Source organism: Channa argus, chromosome 9 (genome assembly GCF_033026475.1).
Source record: "Channa argus isolate prfri chromosome 9, Channa argus male v1.0, whole genome shotgun sequence".
In the NCBI taxonomy this organism is placed as follows: Eukaryota; Metazoa; Chordata; class Actinopteri; order Anabantiformes; family Channidae; genus Channa; species Channa argus.
The window spans coordinates 15,442,249-15,466,973 of NC_090205.1; the positions used below are offsets into that span (position 1 = coordinate 15,442,249).

At 41.1% G+C, this 24,725-nt stretch overlaps 1 protein-coding gene across 4 annotated transcripts in view; it reads left to right on the plus strand.

Moving 5' to 3' along the window:
- The window catches only part of lrp2a (low density lipoprotein receptor-related protein 2a), a 42,763-nt gene extending 18,111 nt beyond the window's left edge, over window positions 1–24,652 (plus strand). The window contains exons 27-80 of one of the 4 annotated variants that reach the window (XM_067515581.1): window positions 144–355; window positions 456–640; window positions 759–987; window positions 1,149–1,326; window positions 1,561–1,689; window positions 2,478–2,644; window positions 2,939–3,082; window positions 3,274–3,383; window positions 3,822–3,999; window positions 4,343–4,556; window positions 4,666–4,905; window positions 5,110–5,298; window positions 5,842–6,768; window positions 7,074–7,239; window positions 7,326–7,484; window positions 7,580–7,869; window positions 7,961–8,161; window positions 8,396–8,422; window positions 8,533–8,568; window positions 8,651–8,893; window positions 8,977–9,102; window positions 9,821–9,940; window positions 10,503–10,634; window positions 11,279–11,480; window positions 11,568–11,863; window positions 12,206–12,872; window positions 13,327–13,497; window positions 13,587–13,810; window positions 14,012–14,189; window positions 14,652–14,848; window positions 14,986–15,231; window positions 15,363–15,491; window positions 16,884–17,003; window positions 17,728–17,844; window positions 18,203–18,319; window positions 18,428–18,565; window positions 18,691–18,813; window positions 18,952–19,080; window positions 19,383–19,514; window positions 19,614–19,745; window positions 19,866–20,009; window positions 20,098–20,263; window positions 20,352–20,480; window positions 20,571–20,794; window positions 20,880–21,059; window positions 21,484–21,603; window positions 21,762–21,852; window positions 22,031–22,098; window positions 22,532–22,649; window positions 22,777–22,897; window positions 23,122–23,217; window positions 23,398–23,514; window positions 23,588–23,659; window positions 23,756–24,652. In XM_067515581.1, coding sequence (XP_067371682.1) covers window positions 144–355; window positions 456–640; window positions 759–987; window positions 1,149–1,326; window positions 1,561–1,689; window positions 2,478–2,644; window positions 2,939–3,082; window positions 3,274–3,383; window positions 3,822–3,999; window positions 4,343–4,556; window positions 4,666–4,905; window positions 5,110–5,298; window positions 5,842–6,768; window positions 7,074–7,239; window positions 7,326–7,484; window positions 7,580–7,869; window positions 7,961–8,161; window positions 8,396–8,422; window positions 8,533–8,568; window positions 8,651–8,893; window positions 8,977–9,102; window positions 9,821–9,940; window positions 10,503–10,634; window positions 11,279–11,480; window positions 11,568–11,863; window positions 12,206–12,872; window positions 13,327–13,497; window positions 13,587–13,810; window positions 14,012–14,189; window positions 14,652–14,848; window positions 14,986–15,231; window positions 15,363–15,491; window positions 16,884–17,003; window positions 17,728–17,844; window positions 18,203–18,319; window positions 18,428–18,565; window positions 18,691–18,813; window positions 18,952–19,080; window positions 19,383–19,514; window positions 19,614–19,745; window positions 19,866–20,009; window positions 20,098–20,263; window positions 20,352–20,480; window positions 20,571–20,794; window positions 20,880–21,059; window positions 21,484–21,603; window positions 21,762–21,852; window positions 22,031–22,098; window positions 22,532–22,649; window positions 22,777–22,897; window positions 23,122–23,217; window positions 23,398–23,514; window positions 23,588–23,659; window positions 23,756–23,926 — 9,737 coding nt within the window. In that variant the 3' untranslated portion in view covers window positions 23,927–24,652. Of the gene's footprint in view, window positions 1–143; window positions 356–455; window positions 641–758; window positions 988–1,148; window positions 1,327–1,560; window positions 1,690–2,477; window positions 2,645–2,938; window positions 3,083–3,273; window positions 3,384–3,821; window positions 4,000–4,342; window positions 4,557–4,665; window positions 4,906–5,109; window positions 5,299–5,841; window positions 6,769–7,073; window positions 7,240–7,325; window positions 7,485–7,579; window positions 7,870–7,960; window positions 8,162–8,395; window positions 8,423–8,532; window positions 8,569–8,650; window positions 8,894–8,976; window positions 9,103–9,820; window positions 9,941–10,502; window positions 10,635–11,278; window positions 11,481–11,567; window positions 11,864–12,205; window positions 12,873–13,326; window positions 13,498–13,586; window positions 13,811–14,011; window positions 14,190–14,651; window positions 14,849–14,985; window positions 15,232–15,362; window positions 15,492–16,883; window positions 17,004–17,727; window positions 17,845–18,202; window positions 18,320–18,427; window positions 18,566–18,690; window positions 18,814–18,951; window positions 19,081–19,382; window positions 19,515–19,613; window positions 19,746–19,865; window positions 20,010–20,097; window positions 20,264–20,351; window positions 20,481–20,570; window positions 20,795–20,879; window positions 21,060–21,483; window positions 21,604–21,761; window positions 21,853–22,030; window positions 22,099–22,531; window positions 22,650–22,776; window positions 22,898–23,121; window positions 23,218–23,397; window positions 23,515–23,587; window positions 23,660–23,755 lie in introns of those variants that run through there. The other 3 variants (XM_067515582.1, XM_067515583.1, XR_010915175.1) reach the window with 3 other exon arrangements.
- Window positions 24,653–24,725: the final 73 nt, after the last annotated feature.

The window sequence follows — 24,725 nt, forward strand, 5'->3', positions numbered from 1 at the left end:
CCCAGTGATTGCCATATGAATAGGGTCTATTTACCAGTCCTGTTGTAAAGTTTGGTAGACATGTAAATACTGATAAGTGCCCTAATTGGACAGAGAATGGATGATTAAAATAGATGAAGGAGATTTTATGGGTTTTTTTATAGATTCTCGTCAGGCCTTCTTGCTCGTGGCCAGCCGCAATCAGATTGTGCAAGATGAAATTACTACTCAGCCAAACGTTGTCCGCTCATTGGTTCGAGATGGACGCAACATTGTGGCCTTAGATTTTGACTCCATCACTGACCGTGTCTACTGGTCTGATACCAGCCAGGACAAAATCTGGAGTGCTCACAAAAATGGCAGTGACAGAACAGTGGTGAGTCTTGACCATTTAATTATCTTTTATCTGAGATATGCATGTAGTCACACTATTACCGGTAAACATATTTAACTAAGAATGATTTTCTTGAGGACAGATTTTTGACAGTGGAGTGACTGTGACAGAGAGCCTTGCTGTGGATTGGGTGGGCAGGAACCTGTACTGGACTGACTATATCTTGGAGACAATTGAAGTAGCTAACCTGGACGGCACCCACCGGACTGTATTAATTAGTAAAAATGTCACTAATCCTCGAGGCCTAGTTCTTGACCCCAGGGAAAGGTCAGTCATGTCTAAAGTTTGTTTGTCTTGTCTGTTTGTTTGTCTTGAAATGTAATTTATGGGATAGCTCTTCATTATCAAAGCACTTGGTCTTAAAAGAAGGCAATTTGTTTGGCAGTGCTCACCTGATGTTCTGGACTGACTGGGGGAGGAACCCCAGCATTGAGAGGGCCAGCATGGATGGAAAATTAAGAACCGTAATTGTAAGCAGCAAGTTGTACTGGCCCAATGGTCTAACTATAGACTACCCAAACAATTTGTTATACTTTGCTGATGCCTACTTGGATTTCATTGACTACTGTGATTACAATGGGAACAACAGAAAGCAAGTTTTGGCCAGCGATCTGGTGAGTGAATGTAAAGGCAGACATTATCCTGTGTTTATAGAGTGTTTCAAATTATTTGTAGAGATCTTATTTATGTCAATTATCCTAAATTGAACAAAGCACAAACAGTTTTCTTTTGAATGGTATGTATAAGACACCCTTTTTTCTTTTACTATGAAAAGGTACTCCAACATCCCCATGCAATTACCATTTTTGAGGATTTTGTGTATTGGACTGACAGATACATAAACCGTGTGATGAGAGCCCATAAGTGGCATGGGGAGAACCAAACAGTGATGCTGTTCAACCTCCCTCAGCCTATGGGTCTGGTGGCAGTACATCCAGCCAGGCAGCCGACAGGTATTGTAGAGATAATATATCACTCTCTGTTTACTTAGTATTAGATGATTATGAACATTTTGTTGTGGTAGCCACCTAAACTAATTTGTTCTCCTCTTTGATAATGTTACCCATATGCAGCAGGTCCAACAGGTTGTTTTTGTAAACTTATTTAGAAAAAAAAATCTAGAAAACCTCCATAGATCATTCTATTCACTCACCATTTGTGTGTTTCTGTTGGTTAACAATTTGTAGGTGAAAATCACTGTTCCAGGAGCCCCTGTACTCATCTCTGCCTGCTTTCTGCAATGGGACCAAGGTATTATTCGTGTGCTTGCCCCTCAGGCTGGACACTGGCCGCAGACCAAATCACCTGCACCAGAGGTATGTGTCCTGCCAAACGGAGGAAAACACTCATCACTCAGTTTGATAAAAAAGGAAGTCACGTCAAATGCAGTAGATAAGTTGATGTACTCAGAAGGTCTTGATTTTGGCTAGGGTTATTGTTGTAAAATTAAACCTGTTATTGCATTAATGATGGTTCTTGCATGCCTTATTTGCAGCTACACATCTCAGTGTTGATAAGAAAAGGAATCTTGAAAACACTGAACTCATATTATAGATTGTTCCAGCTACTTGTCAACAGTCTCCCATTTAGACTGTCTTGTAGCAAACTGCTAGTCCAGTCTTAAATATTAAGAATCATATAAGCGTGTCTTTCAAGGTCTTAAGAAGACAAGGGACCTTTAATTCAAAGTTTGAGGAGTCCCTCTTAGGTCAACAGCTTAACTCATCTCAGGTTTCAGCTCATTCAAGCCAAGCAGAACACAGTCTCCCCCTGAGGCCAATGATTATCCAAGAATGAAAATGCCCCACAACCATTCATCAATTCTAATCTCAGATGACAAAGCAAATCAGATTGTGGAACCAACTTTCACCAGTCAATCCTCTTGATAGATAAAGACCTGTTCATTTGGATGTCAATTTTGCACCAGATATTATGCACTGAAAGTGTTAGTTTGGGATTACCATGGGTTACCCATCTAGGAAACACACTTTCCTAAGAATTGTTTTAAAAATTAGAAGGCACAACAATGTAGCTTTTTTGATTGTTTAGTGTTTTACTGTAGGAAGAGCAATTTGTAATTTTAGTCACTTCTGTTTACTTGTAGTTGAAGATCCTTTTCTGGTGGTTGTGAGAGACAGCATTATCTATGGCATTTCCTTGGACCCAGATGAGAAAAGTAATGATGCTATGGTCCCTGTTGCCGGGCTACAGAATGGTTATGATGTTGACTTCGATGACAGTGAACAGACCATTTACTGGGTGGAACACCCGGTAAGTTACTGTCCAAAGACTATTTCATATCATATTTCTATTTGCCCAACATTCATAGACTTGAAGTTCAACTAGGTATTCAATAGATACGATGTACATACTGAACATTTTAACTATACATGTCACAGTTTAGAACTTTTCCACCAAGGACAACTATTTGGAAATAGAGTTAACAGTAAAAGCACACTGTGAAAAGTAAGGAAATAACTACTAAACTAAAACATGCCAGAAAACACATAAAACTATACTAATTAATGAGAAGTTAGAATGAAATTCTCTGTCTTTATCCACCAGGGTGAAATCCATAAGGTAAAGTCAGATGGTACCAACAGGACAGAATTTGCTCCTGCAGCCATCTTGGGCTCCCCTGTCGGCCTGGCCTTGGACTGGATAACAAAGAACCTGTATTACACCAATCCAGCTACACAGTCTATTGAGGTGAGATAAAAAATACTTTTTTCCTGTGATTAGTGGCTTGGCAGACGGTTAATTATTTTAACCGTCTAACCGTTTAATTATCTAAATCAATCTTTTTGGGTAATTGCACTTGCAATACCAAAATCCAGGGATTAGGTGCAAATAAAGGCACTGTCAAATAAATGCACCTGCTTGTGTTTGTGATTGGCCAGGTTTTGAAGTTGAGAGGGGAAGTACAATATCGGAAAACTCTAATCACAAATAACGGCTCTCCGACTGGTGCTGGCAGTCCTGTTGGCATTGCAGTGGACCCAGCACGTGGGTAAGCCCCATTTAACACAGTCCTGGCACAGCCCCTCATCCCCACAGCTACTGAGCTCTAACAGCCTCCTCATCGCCATCTGTTCTGCCTCTATAGAGAACTTAACCAGTGTTACAGAATACCACAGTGCAGTCCCAGACCCCAACAACATACAACAGAATTCAATTAAGAAACAAGAAGAACATTTCTTAGCCACCCTCTTCCTGCAATAATATGAAAACCTTGTTCAAATATGACCATGTCGTCTATTGTTTATATTTATACCCAAAGTATTATATATCTTTATATACTGTATTTTACATTTTTTAAAGAAATTATAAATTTAAAAAAAGCAACAATTCGTGTCTGTGGTGTTTGATTAAAGAATAACAAAAAAATCAAGGGCTAAGTTGCAAACGTCTAATATTTACTAATAATTAGTTTTACACATCTTTAAAGAAAACTCTACTGGACAGACCATGGAACAGAAAGCGGAATCCCTGCCAAGGTGGGATCTGCAGACATGGACGGTTCAAACTCTGTCACCCTATTCACCAACAACCTAGATCATGTAGAATTCATCACTGTGGACATCCGAGAGAACAAGCTGTACTGGGCTGTTACGAGCACTGGCAAGGTGGGTCCTAAATTTTGTAAAGTTCTGAACAATTTTTGGTTAAGTGGTAATATTACAGTGTTTATACAAAATACACTCATTGGCCACTTTATTAGGTAAACCTGTACAATGTAATGCAATCCAGTACAGCAGCTTTGCTATGAATTGTACTTTTACAAAGTTATAATTTCTCAGTTTGTAAGGTGAAACTGTCAGAGTGGTTATAATTCTACTCTCTGTTTGTTATTGAGGTCATAGTGGTTGGGGGAGTCCTACTGGAGTACATTATAAGAAGAAGTTCCAGCCATCCTATTTAAAATGAATGAGGGGGGCTGCATTTCTGTCCTTTATTTAATCTCCACAGATCGAGCGTGGTGATCCCGATGGGAGTAATCGTATCACTATAGTGACGGGCCTTTCTCACCCCTGGGGTGTAGCTGTCCATCAAAACTACCTCTACTTCACTGACCGTGATTATGAGGTCATAGAGCGTGTGGACAAATCAACGGGTGCCAACAAGGTTGTGCTGCGGGACAACATTTCTGGTCTCAGAGTTCTGAAAGTTCATTATCGTGAGAGTAAGTAGAGCATGGGGATTTTCCCCATTTAGGAAAAAAGTCCCATTTACTGTTGTGTTTTTGGCTCTTTTTGTGTTGGTCACCCAGTATTCTCTCTAAAAAAACACAGCCTCTGCTGGAACGTCCAATGGCTGCACAAACAATATAGGAGTGTGTGAGCAGCTCTGCCTGCCCCGGCCGCAGGGTCTGTTTATTTGCGCGTGTGCCACAGGTTTTAAACTCAATACCAACAACAGGACCTGCACTCCCTACCAGTCCTATGTTGTTATCTCCACTCTGTCTAGTATCAAAGGCTTCAGCTTGGAAGGGGCGGACCACTCTGAGGCCATGGTCCCAGTATCTGGAAGAGGTCAGGCATTCTTACATTATTTAACATGCTCCACATGATGTATTCATACAGTAGTATTTTAAATGACTAATAACTTATTAGTTAAGGTGCACTCTTAAACAAAATGAGAACTTGAATACCAAATGTTGTACCAAATGTTATATGTTTATTGCCAAATGTTAATCATCAATAATGGGCTCTAATGACTGGGTTATCCTCTTTCAGGCCGTAATGCTTTACACATTGATGTACACATGGCTTCTGGTTTTATCTACTGGTGTGACTTCAGTAGTACTGTTGCGATACAGAATGGGGTCAGACGAATCAAGCCAAATGGCTCCGGATTACGAAGCATTGTAACATCTGGAATAGGACGCAACGGGATACGAGGCATTGCTGTGGACTGGGCTGCAGGTAAACTGTTGCTTCAGATCACTACTATTTTGATTAACTAAATAAGTAATTCAAATTGAGGCAATTATGTTACTGCAGCAAACTAAGCTGCCATTTTGTCCTCTTTGTTACTTCCTTTTTATCCTTGTGAAGTTCAAATATCAGTTTATTTCTCTTTCATACTTTGACATTACATACAGGTTACATACAGCACCTACTGCAAATGTTACATGTTGGCTAATTTTATAACGTACTATTTTTTATTATTTTTTATTCTTTGCTTGTATTCAACATTTAACTCAGTGACTCAATGGTTTTGCTTACCAAATCTTTTAAACCAATTCTTTGATAATCTGTTGATGTAAACTAGAAGACAGCCTGTGCTACTGTGTTATGGTCTGGTTTTATGCCATTCTCAGACTGCTTGGTAAAGTCGAAGTTAAGAAGCTTAACCTCAGTGTCTGACTCATAGAGTAGGAAGATCAGACAAACAGAAGTGATAGTACTGTTGTGTGGCTGATCTGTTTACAAACACACACTGAGCTTTCTAAATTCTTTTCTTAGGGAACTTGTATTTCACTAATGCCTTCCTGACTGAGACGTATGTGGAGGTGCTCCGCCTGAACATGACTTTCCGCAGGGTGCTGTTGAAAACCCAGGTGGACATGCCACGCCACATAGTTGTGGACCCCAGAAACAGATACTTATTCTGGGCAGATTATGGCCAGAACCCCAAAATTGAGCGAGCACTGCTTGACGGAACCAACCGCACAATTTTGGTGTCATCAGGCATTATCACTCCACGAGGCCTTGCTCTTGACTGGCGAACTGGCTACATCTACTGGGTAGATGACTCCCTGGATATGATCGCTCGAGTCAACCCTCAAGGAGGAGAGACTGAAATAGTAAGATATGGTAGCCGCTACCCAACTCCTTATGGGATCACAGTATTTGAGAGTAGCATCATTTGGGTGGACAGAAACCTGAAGAAGGTTTTTCAAGCGAGCAAAGAGCCAGGCATCACAGAGCAGCCTGCTGTCATTAGAGATAACATTAACATGCTGAGAGATGTTACAATCTTTGACCGTCGTACTCAGCCGACAACTGCTCAGGAACTTAACTACAACCCCTGTATGGAGGACAATGGAGGCTGTGCCCACTTTTGCTTTGCCTTACCAGGTTCGGGATACCAGAACAAAAAATGCAGCTGTGCTTTTGGGAATCTTGCAGCAGATAATAAGACCTGCGTTGTATCAAGAGATGATTATCTTATCTACACGACCGAGAGTACAGTGCGCAGCCTGCGCCTCGACCCCGAGGACCATTCTTTGCCATTTCCTGTGGTCAACGTGCCACGTACCACAGTAGCCCTGGATTTTGATCTCACAGACAGGAGGATATACTTCACACAGAGCTCAGGTGCAGGAGCCAGCAAAATAAGCTACATCAGCCTGTCATCTCCCACCTCAGCCCCTGTAGTGTTGGCTTCAGGTAGATTTACCACCTACACTGTAATATTTATTTGCTGCTCTTGGACATTAGTAGATATTCCAGGTCCTTGAGAGCTACAGCCCTCCATGTTTTCCAAATATCCCTATCCTACCCACTGCTGATTATCTGGATCAGGTGCATTCACACAATCGGCAGTGGGTAGTGCAGGAATAGTCAAAAAACATGGAGGGCTGTGGCCATCAACGACCTGGAATGACTAACACTGCTCTAGGTGGTTCTGTATGTATGGACGTGGATTAAAATCAGTAATATTCCTTGTTATTATGGTGTATGCGTTTGGACAGATCTAGGGGCTCCTGATGGCATTGCATATGACTGGATAAACAGAAGAATTTACTACAGTGATTATGTAAATCAAAGCATTAGCTCCATGTCTGTGGATGGCTCTCAGAGGACAATTATTGCTCATGTGTCCAGGCCGAGGGCGATCATGCTAGATCCCTGCAGGGGGTAAGACTTAACAATACACAACACCCCCCAACACTGTCTTAGTTAACTGGATTACACCGAGGGATAATCCAATGCTTCTTCCACAGATACATGTATTGGACAGACTGGGGAACCCATGCAAAGATTGAGCGTGCCACTTTAGGTGGAAACTTTAGAGCGGAGATTGTGAACAGCAGTCTGGTGTGGCCCAATGGCCTGACCCTGGACTATGAAGAAGAGAGACTTTATTGGGCAGATGCCAGCTTGTAAGTTATTTTACTATCAGAAAATATGTTTTTTCATTTCTGTGCCCTGTTACTCTTTAGCTACTGATATTAACATTATTTTTCTCTGCCATCAGACAGAAGATTGAGCGATCCTCTCTAACAGGGTCTAATCGAGAGGTCATTGTCAGCACAGCCATCTACCCCTTTGCTATGACCATGTTTGGCCAGTATATCTATTGGACAGATTGGAACACTCGCAGCATCTATCGGGCCAACAAGCACGACGGTTCTGACCAGAGAATCATTATTCAGAACCTTCCCTCTCGTCCAATGGACATCCATGTTCTGGCCAGAAAGAAGCAAGAGCTCTGCGACAGCCCCTGTCAGCAGTTTAATGGAGGCTGCAGCCACATCTGTACACCAGGTCCAATAAGTTTAGGGTTTAACAGCTCATTATTTAGTGCAGTGTTGTATTCCTAACTGCGTAAACTGTTGTGTGAATTTTATTTTGTCAGGACCAAATGGAGCTGAGTGTCAGTGTCCATCAGAAGGTCGCTGGTACCTGGCTGACAACAAGCACTGTATCCCTGATAATGGAACTCGTTGCCAGCCAGGCCAGTTTACCTGTATGAATGGCCGCTGTATTCGTGCCCTGTGGAAATGTGACAATGACGATGACTGTGGAGATGGCAGCGATGAGTTAGAGAGAGTCTGTGGTAAGTGAGTTTTTAAATGTGGGAGAACTGTTAATTTGTTGAGTTCCTAACTTGTTTTTATTCATTGTTTTATTTTAAAGTGAATTTATCTCAATTTTGAGTGTGTTATTGTAGCATCCCTTCTATAAGCGATCAAAGCTTTAGTGTCTTTGCTTTTAAATGTGTTTCTATATCTTTTACCTTCACTAACACTAACATGTTTTGTTTTATGGCTTTAAAAAACGTCTTTCTCAGGACCTAAACCTGACTTCAGCTATGTTGGTGTGTATGCTTGCACTTTGCAATTAGATTTTCATTAACAAGCTCCCTTAATCTTGACAATTTTACAAATCAACACTAATCAGTGAACTGATGTGCTTCTTTGCATGCAGTCCCGCCGTTGCTTTCATCTTTTATTGCCTTGTCAGGTAAAATGAGCCTTCACAATGTATATGAGCCTCTTTCTTCATGTTTCTAGTGTTCTGATCTGTCTTTGATTGTATTTTACAGCCTTCCACACCTGTGAGCCTACAGTTCTTACTTGTGGCAATGGGCGATGTGTTCCATATCACTACCGCTGTGACCACTATGATGACTGTGGTGACAACAGCGATGAGGTGGGGTGTCTGTTCAGACCATGTGACCCCAACACAGAGTTCACATGCAACAATGGTCGCTGTATTGCAAAAGACTCTGTTTGCAATGGTATAAACAACTGCTATGACAATGGCACCTCTGATGAACAAAACTGCCGTGAGTGCTACAGCAGAAATTGAGTTTAATCTTGATCATACATATTACTTATGATAAAAATGCTCTTTTTATGATTTATTTAGCGGAGAGAACCTGCCAGCCCGAGCAGACAAAATGTCAGTCTACTAACATTTGCATCCCGCGTTCGTACCTGTGTGATGGAGACAATGATTGTGGTGATATGAGTGATGAGAGCCCTACACACTGTGGTGAGTTCAGCAGCTTAAAAGAAAATCATCTGTTACCCCTTATCTTTCCCTGGGTTGCGGGGTCCTGGACCCTATCCCAGCTGTCATTGGGTAACAGGCGGGGTAAACTCTGGACAGGTTGCCAGCCTATGTCAGGCTGAACACAGATAGATATAAACAGACAGACAACTATTCAAACCTACGGGTGATTTAGAGTCACCAGTTAACATAACATGAATGTCTTTAAATTGTGGGAGGAAACCGGAGTACTCTGAGAAAACACAAGCATATGGAGAAAATGGAAACAGGGGACCTTCTAGCTGTGAGGTGGCAGTTTTTTACAATAGTCTTGGTCACAGCTGTTCATAATTACGATACCAGCATGTCTTAAAAAAACAAATTAAACTAAGCTAGTAAACTAATCCGATATTAAAGAAAAACATCTAGTTAAAAATAGCAATTTGTTATTGTAAAACAAAACCAAACACAATTTTTTTTTTTACAAAGTTTTTTTCTTCTGTGTGGACTTAACCGACAGCTTCTGTAACCAGAAAAACATTTAAGCACAATAGGCTGTAAATGGGGGCTCACTGGTCTGCTTGGTCTGGGTATATCAGTCTACAAAAGTTATGAGGCTAGTTATGAGTCGAAACCAGATCAGTGTTTGCCTTGCCCTCTCTTTAGCATGTTAAGATTCCCACAGTTTAGTGAGTTAATTCTTTTTTACATCCCTTCATAGCTGCATCCACATGTTCCCAGAGTGAGTTCCGTTGCTCGAGCGGTCGCTGCATCCCTGCGCACTGGTACTGTGATGGAGGGGCTGACTGCTCCGACGCCTCTGATGAACCCCACTCCTGCAGTGAGTGTCGCACAACTCTCTCACCCCCCAAAACAGGCCTGTTGGCTTTGTTTGCCTGCCCCCTCCCCATATCAGCTGCTCAGTTATTGTGTGTTTGTGTCTGCCTCTGTGTGCTGGTGTGAGAGAGGGCTGTGAGTGATGTAGTGGAGAGTGCGAGTCACTGGTGTATTTCTTTGTTGACGATATAGTCAGTCAGGCCCCCTATTGTGTGTGGCATTCCTCTGTGGTGACGCCTCTTATTTTCCTCTGACAAACAGCACCTCCCCCTCTTTTTGTCCATCAGGGGTTACAGAGCCTCACTTTGGCTTTTGTTTAGATAGTTCACCATGCATGGGAATGTGGAGTTGCCAGGACTGTTTTGAAAGCTTTGGCAATGTTGTATTGTTCCTTCCTTACTGGCTTTAAAAACAGTGGGGGGAAGTATCTGAGATAGTTGACAATTAAAAAAAGAAGAAAACTGTTAAATTGTCAGTTCATGTAAATCAGTTAACAGATTAGAACAGTTACAGCACTATATTTGTTTTGTTGTATGTAAAGTCTGTATTTTGATTTGTCTCTGCAGCTACACTGGTCAGAACCTGCAACACAGACCAGTTCAGCTGTGATGATGGCAGGTGCATTGCCTCATCCTGGATCTGTGATGGGGACAATGACTGTGGTGACATGAGTGATGAGGACCAGAGACATAATTGTGGTATGTACCCTTTCATTATCTCTTCAGCTTTCCTTTGTTTTCCTTTTCTTCCATCACATTGTCATATATCATGCTCTTCTGCATCTCTTCAATTGTTCATGTGGTCCCCTCAAAGGCCATCCTCTTATTTTGTCCCACCTCTCCTCTTTGCCCCCTCCTGGTTGCTTTATTCTCTTGTTACTCAGCATGCTGATGGATTAGGGTGTACACCACTAGGAGAGTGTTATAGGGGAGACACTGGCAGTCAGTGTCCAGCATCTTAGTCTCCTGTAGAAGGTCTTCACTCCAAGGAGCTGACATTCCTGATTTCTCCTGCCTCACTCGTTACTTTGTGCATGTCTCTTTTTTTCCGGCTTCCTGGCTCAGGAAGGATCAAGTCCCTTATGTCTCACCAACGTGTGCTCCAACAATAAGATGCCTAAAGCTAAAGTTTTCAGCACTGCCTAAGCCTTTGTAGGGGACTCACTTCAAACAATGTGAATCAATCACATTAGATGCATAAAGAACTTTAGATTATGGCTGTATCTTTTGAAATACAGTTTGGAATGTTTGGATTTCTAAAAATGCAGGTTGATGCTGCATCATCAACATTAGTGTTTAACATCTTGTAATTTCCCCTACTAAATTTAATAATGTTTTTCCAGCCAATCGCACATGTTCCAGTGCAGAGTTTAGCTGTGTAAACAACCAGCCACCTCAGCGGAAATGTATCCCACGTGACTGGGTGTGTGATGGAGATGCAGACTGTGCAGACGCATTAGATGAGCATCAAAACTGCACCCGCAGATCCTGTGGCATCAATGAGTTCACCTGTAGCAATGGCCTCTGCATACGTAGTCCCTACAGGTCAAACTTTTATGAATTAAATTAGGTGATATCTGTCATTAGTCTTTCTGGAAATTTTAGGTAATTTTTCTGGTCTTATTTAATCAGGTGTGATCGTCGTAATGACTGTGGGGACAGCAGTGATGAGCAGGGCTGCACTTACCAGCCCTGCCAGCAACACCAGTTTACCTGCCAGAATGGCCGCTGTGTGTCCCGAGATTTTGTCTGCGATGGGGACAATGACTGTGGTGATGAGTCTGATGAGCTTGAGCACATGTGCCACACACCAGCACCAACCTGTCCCCCTACAGAGTTCAGATGTGACAACGCACACTGTATCCCCCTGAGCCAGGTGTGCAATAGGAATGATGACTGCTCTGACAACAGTGACGAGAAGGGATGCGGTAAGTGATATTTTAGAGAAATAAAAGAAATTTTAAAAACAAGACAAAGAAAGCAGTATGGAAAAATGTGGGCAACAATAAAATTATGGAAATATTGTGTTTTCTGCTATTAATAATAACTGGGGCTCATAATTCTACTATGATTATGTCTAACCTTGTCGTGTTCACAGTTAAAAGAATGAGCTGCTTATACATCAAGAAAACTGTCCCACCAGACCAAAAGAGTCAAAGTTAAATACATTTAAAAATGGAAATAATACAGCTCATCATGTTCGTTCTCTTTCTTGGTGAATGCGTTGGCCTTTATTGAACTTTGCTGCTCTCATGCTTCTCTGACTTTAGGAATCAACGAATGCACTGACCCATCCATCCATCACTGTGATCACAATTGCACTGACACAACCACCAGTTTCATCTGCACCTGTCGTCCTGGTTACCGCCTTATGTCAGACAGCAAAACATGTGACGATGTTAACGAGTGTGCAGAGACCCCGAGCGTGTGCAGCCAGGTGTGTGAGAACACCGTCGGCTCATATGTTTGTAAGTGTACTCCAGGGTTCCTCAGAGAACCTGATGGCCGTAGCTGCCGTCAGAACAGCAACATCTCACCCTACCTCATCTTCAGCAATCGCTATTACCTGAGAAACCTGTCAACAGATGGGCAGGCCTACTCTCTGATCCTGCAGGGCCTGACCAGTGTAGTGGCCATGGACTTTGATCGTGTTGACAAACGTCTCTATTGGACAGATGTGAGTCGCAGAGTTATAGAGAGGATGTCCTTCAATGGCAGTAACAGAGAGGAGATTGTCAATGGTGTTCTTCATGGGGAGGGCCTTGCAGTTGACTGGATAGGCAGAAAACTCTATTGGGTGGACAGCTTCCTGGATTGTCTGAAAGTGTCTGAATTAGATGGTCGATTTGTGAAGAAACTGGCTGAACACTGTGTTGATGCCAATAACACATTCTGCTTTGAAAACCCCAGAGGTGTGGTGCTGCATCCCAAATACGGGTGAGTATGAGGCAAGGAGGAATGACATCTTATGATACAACCTAAAGGATAAACCCATAAATTGGCACAGCACTGATTAAAATTATTATGTATATTTCATCTTATTTTGTTGTAATTATTTTTTAGTACAATCTATTTTATTAGTAATACCTTAGTAAGTAATTACCTAAGCTGTTCTGTAATGTTGTAATAAATATAAGCAAAGTTGGCACAAAGTACTGAAACAATTATTTTCTACATTTTTGTGTTGGGTAAATTGTTTGCCTGTAGAAACATTGCACTGCTATGCACAGATTAAAAGATAAAAGGACGGTGTTTACCTATTATTTAGACCTGTGAGATTAGGAATGTTGTTACTATTTGTAGTATTTTCATATAAGGAACTACATTTTCCTCACATATTGTATTTGTAGCTATCATGTGATCTCAATAGATTTTGTTGGGTTTCTATTAGATATGTATACTGGACAGACTGGGGAGACAGAGCCTTTATAGGCCGTGTTGGAATGGATGGAACCAACAAAGCAGCTATCATTACCACCAAAATAGAGTGGCCCAATGGGATCACCATTGATTATACTAATGACAAACTCTACTGGTCTGATGCTCATCTTAATTACATTGAGTAAGTACAATGGGTTTGTCAGGAAGTGTTCATGCTCTTGTAGCCTGCAGTAAAGGCATTGAGAGTCTTAACTCTTTCACTTTTCTCAGGTTCTCTGACTTGGATGGCCATCACAGACACACAGTCTACGATGGAAATTTGCCTCATCCATTTGCCCTGACTGTGTTCGAGGACACTGTATACTGGACTGACTGGAATACACGCACAGTGGAAAAAGGCAATAAATATGATGGTTCTGGTCGTCAGGTCCTTGTTAACACCACTCACAGACCATTTGACATTCATGTATGTCATCCCTACAGACAACCTATAGGTGAGTTTAAAAACATAAAACATATGTTATGTTAAACACAAGACTTTTTAACAAAGAAAATAGTTGTTTCTTATATTAACATTCCACCTTCAGTTGAATTAAGTATAGGCATGTGCGACCAGCTTAACAATACCTGGCCTGTATTTGCCCAGCTGTGCTGAACTGAGATTATTTGACCAATTGTGACTCTTGTTCTGACAGTAAACAATCCCTGTGCTGTGAACAACGGAGGCTGCTCTCACCTGTGCCTGATCCGTCATGGGGGTCAAGAACACACCTGTGAATGCCCTGACCATTTCCTGACTGTCCAAATAGGAGGAGCGACCCGATGCCTTCCCATGTGCACCAGCACCCAGTACAGATGTGCTAACAATGAACGGTTTGTAAACCGTTTTATTTGATTTTATTTGGCATCTGTCTTTTTTTTTTTTAGATGTATTTTTGGGCATGTTTTGCTTTTTTATGTAGGTTCAGTGAATATCAGAAGCAGGAAACTTGAGGGAATGGATTGGGATGTGTCATTTTGAGACAGATAGACATATATATAGATAGATACAGTCAGCATCTGTTATTTAATCTGTCAAACTCTCTTTGATGTCTTGCTTCGTAAGAACAGTACCCCCTGCTGTTTGTCCTGTAATGTAAACATCAGATTTTTTTGCAAATCCTTGATTTTGTTGCATAAAATATACACACACAATATTATGATAATTTTAAAGGTTTTACACAATAATGTAAATACACAATTACATTATAGTGGAGAATGTTTTGGCTATTCAGCCCTTTGCAGTCTTTAAATAGCAAATGGTAAATGATCTGCACTTATACCCTCCTTCAACAGTTGTATTCCTATCTGGTGGAAATGTGATGGTCAGAGGGATTGCAGGGACGGCTCAGACGAGCCCTCCACCTGTCCATCTCGCCACTGTAGGCTTGGGCAGTTTCAGTGCAACGATGGAAACTGCACTAGTCCTCACTTCCTTTGCAACAGCAACCGGGACTGTCATGATGGCTCAGATGAAGACCCTGTGCTGTGTGGTAGGTGGCGTTACTTACTACTACTTACTTTAGCTCTCTTAAGTGTTCTTTTTTTAGTGTGCTTAACCGTTTTTACTTAGTTGTGTCATATTTCTGCTTCTCCCGTGGCTTCGTTTTTTGACATGTTTTCCTTTAAGCCACGCATCAATGTGAAACCCATCAGTGGCAGTGTGCAAACAAGCGCTGCATCCCCGAGTCATGGCAGTGCGATGGTGAAGACGACTGTGGAGATCAGTCTGATGAAGACTCTGCCCATTGCTCCACCAGGACCTGCCGTCCTGGACAGTTCAAATGCCGCAATGGGCGCTGCATCCCTCAGAGCTGGAAATGTGATGTTGATGATGACTGTGGTGACAACTCTGATGAGCCATTAGAGGAGTGCAGTATGTAATATAGTTTATTTCTTCTTTTTTACATTACTGTACTTGTGGGTCCTTTTTTTACTTTACGAGGGCTAATGTTTCTGTTCACTGTACATTTTAATGTTCTAATGTGCGTGATCTTTTCTCCACAGTGGGACCTGCATATCGATGTGACAACCACACAGACTTTGACTGCAAGACCAATTACCGCTGTGTGCCCTTGTGGTCTGTATGCAATGGCCACGATGACTGCAGAGACAACAGTGATGAGCAGGGCTGTGGTGAGTCTGCAATAACCATCCTAAGGACAGAACAGAGGACCAGTTTGTATTGTGGCATTGATTTGATGATTGTTTATTATTATCAGACCCAATGTTACAACTCATATTTGGTCTTGATTACTGACCTAAAAATACAGGATGGGAACATGTTCTCAAGGAATGAGGGAGGAGCAATTAGCCAACACCTCAACTTCCCGTGGAGCATTACACAGTGAGGTAGTGGGAGGTACTGATGGAGAGGGTTTCACCATTCACCCTCCCCCACAATTTGCCTCTCCTTGAGAGCACTACAGATTTATTAGCTGTCCGGCAGCATGGTTCTACATTTATGTGTTAATGCGCGTGTTCTTGCTCTGTCCTTGTGTGGGGGCAGGGTTCACACAAGTCTCTTTGTACTTTGTTACGATGCAAACACACTCGCTGCGGCCCTCCCGTCTCTTATCAGAGGCCCTCACTCCATTAGTGCCATGCGCAAGAGGGGAGATCTGTGCTAATCTTCCAGTAAAAATGTAGTAGATGGGCCAGGTGGAGGGTTAGAAGGGTAGGACTAGCTAGCTCTGTGATATCTTTGACCCCCAGCACTGTGTGGTAGCGATGGCTCAGACCAGCTCTCCTCCACTCCTCTGCCTCCTGTGCTTCTCATCTCCTGCAGTCTTATCCCCTACAGACACATACAGGCATGGATAGAGGTCACCCATTGTCAAAAGCATGATGCTGTCCTCCCTCAATGACTATTGCACTTGCTACGTTTAATTTCAAACGGACATATTCATTATTACTTACTCTTAAAATCAGTTTCAGTCATATTGTGTAGTTGTTGCTCTTATTGATAAACATATCTGCTGGAACATCTCTTCTTATATCTGCCTAGCTGTAGAAAGCAGTTTCACCAATAAGAGCATCTTTAGTTTTAAATGTAGTATACTGGTATGGTGACAATAATGTAATAAATTACAACCTTAAAAATGATTGTAATGAACAACATACGAAGTATGTACATCTAGTTTACACAGACTGATACAATAGTCAGAATTTTCTAAGAGAACTATCTGCTCAATTTTATTTCCAAGACTGTAGTTTGTTGTTTGCTCTGCTGCAGTTAGTTTTGTATATTCATTTGATAACTTATGAGACTAAGCCAAATGTGATAGCACATTTGATGTTAAAACATTTTCAGCATCAAATAACTTTTAGAACCTTTTTAAAATTGGGATTTATCACAATAAAGTTCCATTACATTGCATTATGTTTAGGTGTTTGTATGAGTTTAGCTAGGTAGGTTTATGTTTTACTGCATCACTTAACAATAGTTCTCTTGTAGAGTTGTGGTCTTAACACACGTGTAAACGTTTCTCAAGATTATTTTTATTGACATGACTTGTAATTTCTCAGATGAGCTGACATGTGATCCTAATGGAGACTTCAGCTGTGACAACAACCATTGCATCCCACTGCGATGGAGGTGTGATGGTGACAATGACTGTGGGGACAATTCTGATGAGCGCAGCTGCAGTAAGTGCTACACTGTCGTTGGTAAAATTACTGTCAGTCAGTTTTGTTAAGGGTTTGTTGCGAGCAGTGACAAAAGCCTTAACACTGAAAAACAGTGCAAATCAGGCCTTTTAAATTGGTTTACTTTATGACCTCTGCTCAGCTTCTGTAACCTGTCTAAATGAAAGAGGAGTGTTGATGACAGAATAGTCCTCCTGTAATTTTATCAGCTAGTAGGGAGGTTTTGTAAGAGGTTAGACACTTCTGCCGACAGCGTAGTGCTGAGAGAGGCAATCTTATCAGCTGCTAGTGAAACAGGCTGTCCTCAAAGTGTCAGAAAGAGGGAGTGAGGGAGACTGTCCCCCTTTGCCCTGCAGACTTAAAATATGTCTCAGTAAAAGCTATTTAATAAGGATAATGTAGCCTCTCAAAGTTAAATTACAGTGGTGCTGCTCCCCTTGTTGTTGTGGTGATGATGTCAGGAGACTTTGTCTCCAGTTACCTCAGTGCATAGTAATGGCTACACATGTTGGGTTGTAATTTGAATGTTTTATGTCACTATATAAAGGAAAATACTAACAGGAATTTTATATGTATAATTACAAATTTGAGAAATTATGAAAGGCTTCAGGTTTTTTAATGTCTGCCTGATTAATGAGTTTCTAACATGGAAAAATAATGACATGATAAAGTTCTGTATTTAATGAGTCCACACTGAAATGCCTTATTTCATGTTTTCTTTCAGCTCCACGCGTGTGCACAGAGAGTGAGTTTCGTTGTGATAATCTGCGCTGCATTCCCGACCGTTGGGTCTGTGACCATGACAACGACTGTGAGGACAACTCGGATGAAAGGGACTGTGGTGAGTGGAGGCTCTTTGTTTTGGCCCAGGGTCTGGCTGTTTGTGAGTACAGAGGGCGGCACTAAACAAAGAAGCAATAAGACTTGAAGCTTTGAAGGCTAGCATAGACAGACACGACCACCAATAGTCATTTATTCCCTTTGGTATGGCAGAAGCATTTCTTCCATACTGTGATGATAGAGTGAAGGATAAGATACATGGAAAAAAAAAGGATTTTCCTTGTAGGAATAAAGAAAACGTGCCATAAGGCATACGACAGTCAATTATTTAATGTAATCATGAAGAAAAAGCTCAGGTTACATCAGTGTACCTGTATGGTAAGTAATACTGGAGTTTTATTGGTTTATTTATGTTACAGAGTTGCGGACTTGTCATCCCGGCTACTTCCAGTGTGCCAGTGGGCACTGTATTGCTGAACGATTCAAATGCGATGGCAATGCTGACTGTTTGGACTTTACAGATGAAATATCATGTCGTGAGTGTGTCAGCATCTTATGGTTTTCCCTGTGCACATTAATTAAAAACAATGTAACAGTGAACATAAGCCACAGATTTAGTTTGAGAGAATATTTCTGATTTTCAGCCACCCGCTATCCCAATGGCACATACTGCCCCTCCTTCCTGTTTGAGTGTAAGAACCATGTGTGTGTTCAGCCTCATTGGAAATGTGATGGAGACAATGACTGTGGGGACAATTCAGATGAAGAGCTTCATCTCTGCTGTAAGTGACAGAATCACTTCAGCATGTTACTAAACTAAAGCTTACTATGTTTTTGTTAAGCTGCCAAACTCACTGTTTTTATGTTACGGTGAATAATCAAATTTGGCTTGTTTCTTTATCTACAGTGGACATCCAGTGTGAGACCTCATTTCGATTTCGCTGTGACAACAATCGCTGCATCTACAGCCACGAGCTGTGTAACGACATAGATGACTGTGGGGATGGTTCAGATGAGAAACAAGAGAACTGTATGTGTGATCATTTTTGTAACATGGATTACTCTGCTAACAGGAGGCCGCTCTCGAATTACACAAATTCAAACTCTATTTTAAATAAATAAATAAATGCATCTACAATTTATCTTGAGTTGATATGTTATTTTTTAGGCCAAAGTCCAACACATGGCCCCTGTACCGATGATGAGTACAAATGCAGTAATGGACAATGCATCCCTCTACAGTATGCCTGTGATGATTATGACGACTGTGGAGACCAGTCTGATGAGCTTGGCTGTCGTAAGTGTCGTTAATAAAGCTATTATCACATTGTTGAGGTATTCATTCTAATGCACATATTTTTAACAATAATGTTGTTGTGTATTCATATTTTTTATATGTACTAGTAATTCAGTTATTCAGTAAATATAGCATAACGGCCAGTATCAGCACATGTGCTAATCATTTTGGTAGATAATACCTGATTTATTATTGTTTGAGCCCTAAATATGGAGAATTATAGTAACAGGATAACATTAAAATGTATTTGCAACTTTGTCATTAATGATGATGAAAAAATTGTGTTTTTGTATTTATGTCAGACCATGGTAGTGGGCACACATGCAGTGACAACATCTGTGAACACAATTGCACCGACTTGACAGAAGGAGGCATTCTATGCTCCTGCAGGACTGGCTACAAGCCCAGAACAACGGAAAAACACACCTGTGAAGGTAAACAACACATCAAGCATTGACACACAAGTGTCCTTCTGCATTAAATTGACAGAAAAAAAGAGAATACTCTGTTTTTTCTCCTGCTCTTTTGGACAGATGTGAATGAGTGTGAAGTGTATGGGACATGTCCTCAGGAGTGCAAGAACACAAAAGGCAGCTATGAGTGTTTTTGTGCTGAAGGATTTCTGTCATTTGGTGAGCCGCATGGGACAGAGTGTGCTGCCCAGGGTAAGAACTTGGCATTCATACGAAGAAAAAAAATTCTTTCAAGTTTTCTCTTTTATTTCTGATTAAAGCCGATCTCTGTACTGAAATGTCTAATAGCATTTACCACACCTTAATTTCTAGGCAATCCACCAGTGCTTCTCTTGCCAGACAACATTCGCATTCGTCGTTTCAACCTGACATCTGATGAGTATTCAGACTATTTAGACAATACAGAGCACATCCAAGCGTTGGACTATCTGTGGGATCCAGAGGGACAAGGCCTCAGTAAGCTTTTGTAGAACCTTTTATCTTGTTTTTGGCTGCACTGAAGTTAAATCCTACGTAATCTCTAAGTTTCACTTATGTGCTGTAGGTGTTGTATATTGGACGACTCTTGGTCGAGGATCGCAGTTTGGGTCTATTAAACGTGCCTACATGACCACATTCAACGATCACGGTAACAACCCAGTGAAAGAGGTGGATCTGAACCTGAGATACATCTCTAGTCCTGATGGCATTGCAGTAGACTGGGTTGGAGGGTAATTCACTAATATTATGAGTTTACTTTTGTAGAAATTTCTCTTAACTTCAATTGGTTGCTCAGTATGTACTTGTTACCATTTACAGGCATATTTACTGGACGGATTCAGGAACCAATCGAATTGAAGTGGCCAAGCTGGATGGCCGGTACAGGAAGTGGTTGATCCACACAGACCTCGACCAGCCTGCTGCTATTGTTGTCATTCCTTCACTTGGGTACCAAACTGGAGAGATTTTCTTGAGACAATTTGCTGCTTTGTGTAGTGTGATGAGACCAGCTGACTTTTATAAATTTTGTGTTGGCAGAATGATGTACTGGACAGACTGGGGCAGGAAACCCAAAATAGAATCAGCCTGGATGGATGGTCAGCACAGGGAGGTGCTCGTGAATGAGGAGGACCTGGGCTGGCCTACTGGTCTAGCTGTGGACTATTTGAATGGAAACAGGATCTATTGGTGCGACTCCAAAGAAAATATCATTGAGTCCATTAAGCCTGATGGCACAGACAGGAAGATCATCATATCAGGAGGTCAGAACACCAGGATACAGGAAAGCCATTCAGTGAGGTAATAAAAGTTTGAGTATAATGTGCATTAAAAGTGTTTTCTCTTCAGATATTGGACATCCCTACAGTCTGGATGTCTTTGAGGGACATGTGTACTGGACGACAAAAGACAAAGGGGAAGTGTGGAGGACAAACAAGTTTGGAAAAGGAAATAAAGTCAAAATTCTAACCATCAACCCCTGGCTGACTCAAGTTCGCATTTACCAGGAGCACAGACACACCCGATCAGGTCAGAACACAGTGTGATTCACATACTGTTTGTGTAAAATAAGTAAGAAAATGACAGTATTTGGAGTTGAAAGTATTATAAGTTGTGTATGCCTAACAAACTCAAGCCTTTGAACCAAAAGAGTTCAAGGCTGTCTGATGGTGAAATTATTTAAGATGTGTACCACATAATGGCAAAGTTGCAGGTTAGATCATAGATGCAACTTCCAACAACACTAACACATTGAGATTCTAAGTCTAAACACAACTCCTAATTAAATCCTTGAAATGCTTGTGGGTATTTACACATTTCTGTGTTCTCAAGATTTCCTAAACAGTTCAAGAGCAGAGGTTTTAGGTGACTCACTGTGTCACTGATGATAGAGTGATGTGATGAACTGAGTTCAGTGTAAGCTAACACATCCTTTATTGTCCACTTACTTTAGTGTCTAACCCTTGTAAGGATGTGTGCAGTCACCTTTGTCTCCTCCGACCTGGTGGCTACACCTGCGCCTGTCCGCAAGGCTCCTCTCCAGTGGAGTTTGACTCCAGCGAATGTGATGCAGGTGAACGATATGTGACAGTCTGCCTGCAGTTTCGTGTTAGCTGTTGTGTTACATCTCACCTTGCATTTGTACATCCATTCTCTATGTGCCTGGCTGCTCCTGTGTGGTGTGGTTTTGTTCTTGATGGTCCTGTGTGTGCCTGGCTTTTTCCCCTGCAGCCATTGAGGCACCTGTTGCAATGCCTCTTGCATGTAGATGCATGAATGGTGGAACCTGCTACACTGATGAAGGCGGTCTGCCCAAGTGCAAGTGAGTGTAGTTGTGGGTGACATTTATTGTACACCAATAGCACCAATGATTGTCAGTCAGTGTGCCAGTGTGTCTGATATTCTTGGGGTTCAATCTTGTTCAAACACACTTGGAGATGTTCATTTTGAATGTGAGTTTTCTTGTTTGAAAATATTATGTATATCATCACTTCTTCCAGATGTCCATACGGTTATGTGGGTAGCTATTGTGAGATGGGGAAGTCAAGCGGGGCTCCTGCAGGAACAGGTAATTTATCAATTTTCTGACCTTTTTTAAAATGTATTCTTATTTACAGTTTAACAATCACAGGTAATATTAGCTAAATGTGGGAGTCATTCACACATGCACTGGCTGACATAAGGGAGCTCCTGATGTTGGCTCCTGTGATAATGTTGGCTTGACTGAAGCAAACTCACAGCAAAGAAAACACTCTGAATTAGCAAATGCTGAACATGATGACTAGCCACAATTACACTTTATCTTAATAAATAGCCAAGCAGTATGACAGTCAATCACTGTTTAACTTCAATGGTTTCGTAAACTCATGGGTCAGCCAAAAGTCATCAACAGTAGTGAACCTGTCAGCAAAATATTTTTTCAGTAGTGGTGTTAATCATCAGCAGCTACAGAAAGTGTCCAGGATTCTTGCAGCTAAATCTTTTACTTTTTCTGTGTTCAGCTGTAGCTGTTCTTCTGGCCATTATTGTCATCATAATCACTGGAGCTTTGGCTGTTGGGGTTTTCCTAAACTACAAACGAACAGGATCTTTCATCCCCTCCATGCCCAAACTACCCAGGTATCTCAGCTTTCATCTCTGATTCTGCCTTCAGTTCCATTCACTGCACATTTCTATGTATGACAATTGCACTAAAGCTCACGATAGTGCAATTAGATCCAAATTGGGCTGTTGTGTTTTTGTCCAGCCTCAGCAGCCTGGTGAAATCTAGTGAGACAGGGAATGGGGTGACGTTTCGCTCGGGCGATAATGTTGATCTTGGTCCGTCACACATCGGAGTGTCATTCATTGACACAGCCATGCAGCTGGTGAGTCCAGAAGGAATGCATGTTAACAGTTAATCATCTCTCAAGTCATTTAAAGTGTACTCTCAGCATTTCTGACTCACCAATAAGCGCTTTGAGTGGTATTTATTGACAGCTCTTAACCTAGAATTCCTTTAAGATCTCCCTGTATGAATTCAACTATTATTGTGTCTTTTGAGGTTTAATATGACTATAAAACAGATTTAATCAATATGATATTCCCATAGGATGACAGTTTTGCCATGGAAGCAGCGTATGAAAATCCGCTTTATGCCACTGGCTCTAGAGTGTCTGGTGATCCTGCTGTGATTCATGCCACACAGGTACAATTTGTTATTTTTTTATCCCAAAAAAAAAGAAAAACAAAAACAAATGATGTAGTATACATGGTAAATTGTTTTCAGCTGAAAAGTGTTATCACCCTTGGCACATGAGCAAACAGTTAGGATCAGCGCACAGGGCAGTTACTGATTTAAAAAAAATGCTTGTTTATTGTCAAACAGGTGACTGTTAATATGAGCAGTGAACCGGTGGAGAAAAACTTTGTGAACCCTGCATATCATGGAGACCAGAGTGCAGGTGCTGTGAACACATCTTCTGTCAGCACAAAGCCTCTCCAGGTGAGTTTCCTTTAAAGAACCATGTTGATGTAAATCCAAAGTGCCACCATTGCAATTTCACTTTTATTTGCAGGAGTCAAAGTGGAATTTATTCAAACGAAAATTAAAGCCAAGTACCACGTTTGAAAACCCTTCATACTCTGAGGTGAGTTTGGTCACACAAAGAAAAACATTTTTAAGAAGCCAGCTAAAAGCTGAGGTTATATTTTTTTTGTTGTTTGCCTTCTGCATTGTTTTACAGATGAAGGATGAAAAGCCTGTAGGCAGCACCGGAGACTCTTCTGCCCCTGAGCCCTCTCCATTTGTCCCCCCTGCCAAACTTCAGAAGAAGGATCGTCCCAGCACCTTCTCGCCAACAGAGGACAGTTTCAAAGACACAGCCAACCTTGTAAAAGAGGACAGTGATGTATAACCCTCCTCTTACAGATGGGAATCGACTTTGCACAGAATTTATTTTTTTATGCAGCCTGTGTACAAAAGTAGTTTTAAGAAAATGAAACACATTTCTATAGAATGAAGAAAAGTCTTCTGTGACTATGCCTTCAGACATTTCTTATGCCAATTCTTGTGTTGTTTTTTCTTTCTGATATACAATTTGTATATCTTTGCACTGAAGCTGCTGATAGACATGTTGATATGTTGTATATTTGTAAATTTAAACAGTAAGATTTTGAAGGTAAATATCATTGAAATAGATCCTATGAATAGTTGAACACAATAACACGTATAAAAGGTGAGCTGCATTCTGAATGTACGGTACTTAGGTGATCGAAGGTTATTAGAAGAATGTGTTTTTTGCCACTGAACAAAAGTGAAGATGTATTTACTTTATCTTTATATACCTCATTTCAGGGTTAAAAAAATTAAAAACAAAAGACATTTTAGAGATTTTAACTCATGCCAGTAATTTGTGCTACAGTATAAATCTAAGCATGAGCTACAACACTTGCAAAGCCTGCTTATCATACATTTTTTCTGCATTCCCTGACTTTGTGATTTTGATGTACCTATTTTTTTAGTAATTATTTTGGAAAAATGGCCAAATTAGTTTGGAACAATACTTGAATGTGCCCGCATCTTAAACATGGAAATGAATTTGTGTCGATGATTATCAGAAAGAGCAACATATGACCTGAAGATGCAGATGTTGAGAGCAATTTTCTAAAAAGGTTATAAAAGGTGAATAAATTCTTTACTTACGGAATGATTTA